General features: G+C 35.6%; 1 protein-coding gene across 7 annotated transcripts in view; it reads right to left on the bottom strand.

Annotated features, from left to right (window-relative positions):
- LOC107589861 (casein kinase I-like) overlaps nt 1-6727 on the bottom strand; it is a 29920-nt gene that overhangs the window by 19176 nt on the left and 4017 nt on the right. For all 7 annotated transcript variants that reach the window (XM_016278427.1, XM_016278431.1, XM_016278434.1 and 4 more), the window contains exon 3: nt 4571-4640. In XM_016278427.1, the coding sequence (XP_016133913.1) occupies nt 4571-4640 (70 nt within the window). The remainder of the gene's footprint in view (nt 1-4570; nt 4641-6727) is intronic.

Raw genomic sequence — 6727 nt, 5'->3', positions numbered from 1 at the left:
TGTAATACAAAAACCTGAAACTGAAGATGCTACCCTCTTCTCATTCCCTGCATTGTTGGGCATTTTTTTTAACATGACAATGAAGATATTCATTCTCCTGAGCTGAAAATCCTTCAGTGGACATGTATTTCAAATACCTGTCAAATTTCAAATAATATTTCAAATATGTCTTAACACTCTTGAGCTGCTGTGAGAGATTCTGTAGAGATGAGCTGAGCAACACTCCCCATTAAAGACCCAGGGCATTTAAGGAGGTCGTCCTCCAGGAGTTAAACAGCACGGATGTGAAAATTTGTCATGAACTTGTACACTCAGTGCCAAAACGTGTCAGAGCAGTGTACTTCGAGTAATGGAGGACATATTCAGTTCTAGAATATTACACTTGGTTGAATTAAATCTAGGTTGTACTCAATTCTGCAATCCTTCATTTAAACAAAAATTGGCTAAGTTTCTTATCTTACAGAAAATATTGCCATATATTGTTGTTTTTATTAAGTATATGTTTAATGTTTCAATTTTGCCATCTTTCTATGAATTATATTAGTGACCATTAAGAAAATACATATTTTATATTTAATCAGAGGGGGTGTACTCCTTTATGCTGTGCACTGTAACAATGAAAATAAATATTATTAATATAGGGCTATTAACTTTATTTATCCCACAGGGGAAACTATTAATGAGGGGAATAAACTGAAGTATCATTGTAAACAACGGTCATCCATACGTATTCATTTTAATAATTCATATGATTTTACATGTAGTCTGCCTGAGAAAATCATGTCTATTATTTTGGTTTGTGAGATCGGAGATCGCGCTGCGCACACATACAAACACTCAGGAGGACACAAACTTGTTTTGAACCCTGCCCCGTGACTTTTATGAATAAAATAGCTTAGATACTGAATTGATACATATTCATCAGCAAGGAGAGGGTAAAATCACTGTTTACGTAAACTCACATGTTTGTAGAGAGACACACTGACGCAGGTTCACACACACCTCTCTCTCTCTCGATGGAATAATTAATTCAAGTAGCTAAATGTTATAATTAATTCATTCAAATAAATGTGATCTTACCATACTATTTCATATTTCTGATCTGAAGTGGGCAGAATACTGAGCTAATGAGTCAGTCTTGCCTTTACGTCGTGCATTAAAATAGTTTAAAGCAGTGTATTCGCTCTTTAGCAGCAGTTTTTACAGCAATATTTAAATGACACCCTGGTCATTCTTGGTGTACCCAAAATGGTCCCACACTATCGACTTCAGTCATTACTCTGGTGGAAATAAAAGATTGCGGTTTGGTTCCTTTGTCATAGTTAATCTAGTGTGTATAGTAGCTTCCGTGTTTCTGATAAGCACAGCATTTACAGCTGGTGCACCGATAGTGTAACTTTGTTTTCATTTTGCGCAAGTTGCAACTGTTCCGTTCTGTGCAACAGAAACACTCGGTGTAGCGGAGCCTTTACGATTAATTAACTGTGACATTTTAAAGCGAGGTTAATTGGGAAACCGGTTAATCGCTGCATCCCTAGTTTGAACAGACACATACACACAGAATTATGTCAATAGTACCCATCTAGACAATCATTCTCGTAAACGCAGTCAGTTATGTTTTAAATGAATGTAAACAGCTGAGAAAGAAATCAGATGTGTATCATCATACTGGATCCATGCAGTCAGTCTTAAAGGGACAGCAGCCTATAAATACCTGCTGCTGAATATGTCACTAATGTTAATCAAACAACAAAACACAGCTATAACAAAGATTCATCTCAATTTAATTCATACAGTGAACACCATGCAGTGTTATTTTACACTTAATTATTACATTTCTGTACCTGAATACTACTGTTTATTGTATCTATGCTTGTAATTGTGACTGTTGTTCACTTGCCTTTAATCATGGTGAACTTTCTTAGGCTATAGTTTTTGCTGTGGTATATGAAGAAGTAGGCTATTACTTTGTTCACATTGATGTTCAAATTACATTTTCAGATTTGTGACATTACTTTTTATGTACTGGTAAAAGACTGCTGGTCACTTTCAGAAGTTGTAGTGATTTTCTCTTTTCCAAGAAAGAATGTGAAACATATATTGGTTATATAATTTTTAAATATAATTTAAATTGACTTTACACACTTCAAGCAATATCGTATCACATATCGAATATCGCATTATTTAACAAGGTATTGCATATCGCATTTTTCTTCAGTATCGCACTGCCCTAATTTCCGGCTAGCATTTTGAGCGCTGTTGTGTGGATTGTCAAACAGCTCTGATTGGCCATTGTGTTCTCATGCTCAACAGATATGTCTGTGATTGGCTACAATGATCATCGCTTCATGCTCTTCACCAAGCGATGATCATTGTAGCCAATCCCAGTCATATCTGTTGAGCAAGTGAACACAATGGCCAATCAGAGGTGTTAAAGAATTCGCTCAACGGTGCTCAAAATGCTAGCATTGTCACATTTTAAAAGTTTCAGTACCAAATGGTACCGACATCGGTACTTTTGACAACACTATTTCACACACACTTTTTGTGCCTCATGACTTGTAGCGTGACCGTGTTAAACAAAAGCTATTTAAATATCTCTCATTTTCCTCAGGAGCAGAAACAGAGTTGGGGAGTTTAAATTGTTTAGGCTAACCAGTTCTTTCAAACTGTCCATTTCAATTAATCAGTTGAAGACATCATTTGCATCAACAATCAATGTTCACAGAAGTGAAGACATTACCTAATAAATCAATTATCTAAAAAATGAATCTAGTTTCAAATGAAATCTTTATGAAGAAGAACTTTAAAGCAACTATGTAAACAGATACATATCAAACATTGTTAGAACGCTGAAAAATACCAAGACACATGATTTTTATCAATATCTCTGAGCCCTAGTCTGGCCTGAGACTTGAGTCAATCTCACAGTACCTTCGACAACAATCACAAAAACACAATACCTGAGAGACCACAAACACACAAATCGATAAACAATACAACTTCAGCACAGAGGAAAGACTGAATATGAAAGTGTACAGTGTCATGATTTTCTAAAGCTCTCCTCATGAAAAACGCAGAATAAAAAGGGTCTGAGGCCTTAAAGGGGTCATATGATGTTGCTAAAAAGTACATTATTTTGTGTATTTGGTGCAATGAAATTTGTTTATGCGGTTTAAGATTTAAAAAACTACATTATTTTCCACACACTGTACATTATTGTTTCTCCTCTATGCCCCGCCGTTCTGAAATGCATCGATTTTTACAAAGCTCATCGGTCTGAAAAGTAAGGTGTGCTGTGATTGGCCAGCTATCCAGTGCGTTGTGATTGTCCGAATACCTTAAGTGTGAGACGGAAATGTTATGCCCCTATCATACTGTGATGATGCCCTGTCAGGCCGGAGCGATGATTCAAAAACATGAAAACCCATTACAAACGAGGCATTCGTTGCATCCAGTGGGGACATAATTATGGATTATAATGTCGTTTTACGCGTTGCATCGCGCTGCGTAAACATAAAACCATGTCTGCATTTGTGATCGGAGAAATGACAAAAAACAAGCCCTACTCTACACTGCCCAAAAAACTTGCTTTAAATATAAAATATAAAAACTCTTTAAATATAAAAAAAAAAAACTTAAAGTCCGCGAGAAACGGTCCTCCATAAAATGTGCTGCACACATCTGAATATTTGGGTTGAAATGTTCCGGAACAGTGTTGTAAATACTTAACTTAACCACTGATTTCTAGTAGTGTCCATTTTTGGAAAGCCAAACAAAGTAGTTTCGCTTTCACAACGAAACACACAGCGCCTTCCCGGCAACAACAATACTACAGCGAGAATAAAAGTTATGCCTTCTTTCTTTGCGTGAACATTTGGGTGGCGTTATGCAAATCTTCCCACATAGTGACGTAGATATGTGGGGGAGTGTTAGAACGAGCCGTTTTAGGTAGGTGTGGCTGACTCTTAACTTTTATAAAGAATATCTCTTTGGATTTGAGACTTTAGTCTTTGCAACTTTACAGATATTCTTTATGCACCAAGAGCTTGTAACACCCCAAAGAGAAAGGAAACATTGAAATCGCATCATATGACCCCTTTAATGCTGGGAACAGAGATCTCTGGCTCAACAGCAGCAAAAGATGAACGCTTCAACCAGCAACTATAGGCTTTATTTCATCTGAGCCTTAATAGGCATTCTTTGACTGACTGTTGAAATAAGCTATAGGTTAACCTTTCACATCTCTGAATAGAAGTTAGCCTCTTCCTGTCCTGCAAGTCTTATCAAAAGTTGTCTGAAAAGAACACACCAAGTAGAGCAATCGATGCACAGAAACCACAGCTTGTGCTGATAACATTCGTCATCTGTGCTGAAAAGAGGATGTGGACAGGATGGGCTAAAAGCAACTCACAATTGTAAATAGGATGTGGACAGCATATGCTCTGAATCAAAAAAATGGCCCCAAACTGTGGTCTGAATATGCCAAATATTTTAATATGCCAAATGGATGGATAATATGAGAAAAATAGACAGACGATAAAAGACAGAAGTACAGCTTATTGCTTACCTGAGTTCCCCAACTGTTTGTAAAACCTGTACTCGAGATGGAGCTGGGGTGCTCTGGATTTGATTGGCTCCTATAAAAGAGCAAAATTAACAATTAGTTTTGGTGACCTTCTTAAATAGCAATAAGAATCCAGTTATTAACGTTGCTTCAGCATAAAAGCAGTAAAACATAGATGGATAACTTGACATGGTACAAATTCTGTGCAAATATATTGCTGTGAATCCTCATATTTACGCAAACATTCAGTGGTCAAGATAACTAATATGTGACTTCTATCATTAGGATATTGCTAGGCATGGAAGACTCCGGTTATGCGATCAATATGAGGTGGTCCATTTAGCTGAATGCTGGTTTTTACATAAATAATGTAAGTGAGAGAATGTGTGCGAGTGCTTTCAGTTAAGTGCAGAATCCAGGGTTTAGTCATCTGTGGCACCAACAGCTCTGAACTTGTGGAGGAAAGCGCTACTACGCAGGAGGCAGAATGGAAGAGCCAAATAAATATATAAATAAATAAAAACAAACAGACTGCATAAAAACCACAGGATGTATTAAATACCCAGCAGTGGAGAGTGAGGAGTACAACAGGTTTACTCTTTCAGCATGCATTTCCAGCATGAGTTTACACGGATAAATAGTCAAATCAGAGCAACATTAAGATACCCTCTATTTAGTACCAGTAATTGGGTAATGCAGCCTTAATGCAGCTTCTCCAGAGAGGATATTTGTGTTGTTTAACGGAGTCAGAATGAAGAGCTGAAATCAGTGTTGTAGCATCTCTATGATGCTGTTTTCAACAGACCCATACATCAATTGCTTGACTCCTATCACCAAATGTGTCGCTACATTTTATGTAAGTGTGATTAAGGATCTCTGTAAAGGTGAGACCAAGGAGCTTAACGGCATAAAAGTGACAATGTCTCACTTACATGATCACACATTTTTTTTAAAGCAGAACAGTTGGCAACATGTTAAAAGTAATGAAGAGAAGTGAATTTGAGACTTCTGTAATACTAAAATGTCCCTAGATAATATTCTAATCACTAACTCATCTTTCCCTGTGTATTTTTGGATATGCAGGCTTGAAACCAAATCCAATTAAAATATTGATATGGAAGAACAGTTTTTAAATTGTTTTGCATGGCTTGCACAACAACTAACCACAAAAAAGTGGACGTTTTTCGAACCAAGGTGGTAAGACACCATTTCCACAATATGACATTGACCAATCATAAAACAAATATTTACACTACTATTCAAAAGGTTGGGATCTGTAAGATTTTATACGGTTTTTAAAAGAAATCTTATATGCTTACCAAGGCTACACTATTTGATCAAAAAAAGTTAAAAAAAAAAGTAAAATATTATGACAACTTAAAATATATTTTTTTTATTTTAACAATTTATATTATTATAAAGAAATACTCATAACCCCAAAGTTGGCAGTTGAATGGTAGTTTTTTTTATGTAAAATATATATATTTTACTTTTATAAAAATCTGTTTTTAGTGTTTATTAAATCTAATCTGTTATTGCATTTCATCTACCAACAGGAGTGTAGTACTCATACATAGCATTCAATACACATTTTACTACATTGAAGTCCTCAGATTTCCCCTAAAAATAACTGCAGAAAATATGATAAAAAAAGTCTAAAGATCACATTTGGGCCTGCAAATCACTGATCAGACGTGTTTAGGAAAGGAGAAATACATCTTGCAGCATAAAAGTATGTCATAAAAGTAAAAGTAGGTAAAAAACAGGATCACAGGATTCCTGTTCAGCACATTGTTTTTGCATGCATATTTGAACTTTCATACACTTGTAAGATAAACTGCTATTGCATGGAAATATGCATTTTATCTCGAAAAGACAATCTTTTGTTCATTAAGAGTATATTCCACACCACAGGTTAGGAAATAATTGTGTTGTGAAGAAAATATATATATTGATGTTCAGCATATAGGTTTTATAAGTTATATCTGTGGAATCTGTAGAATAAAAGGTACAAGCAATTACATGGTAATGAGTGAGTGTAAAAAGATTTTTCTTCCAAATGGAACTGGGTGAACAAAAGCGAACACAAGCACTGCATATTAATCTAATGTAGTTTAGATGTTATAAACTACTGTGTGTTTATTTTGTAACCCAAAGTTT

Source organism: Sinocyclocheilus grahami, unplaced genomic scaffold (genome assembly GCF_001515645.1).
Source record: "Sinocyclocheilus grahami isolate Dianchi unplaced genomic scaffold, SAMN03320097.WGS_v1.1 scaffold121.1, whole genome shotgun sequence".
NCBI classification, from domain to species: Eukaryota; Metazoa; Chordata; class Actinopteri; order Cypriniformes; family Cyprinidae; genus Sinocyclocheilus; species Sinocyclocheilus grahami.
The sequence above is the reverse complement of the archived record's forward strand: the minus strand, read 5'-3'. Positions and strand labels throughout refer to the sequence as shown.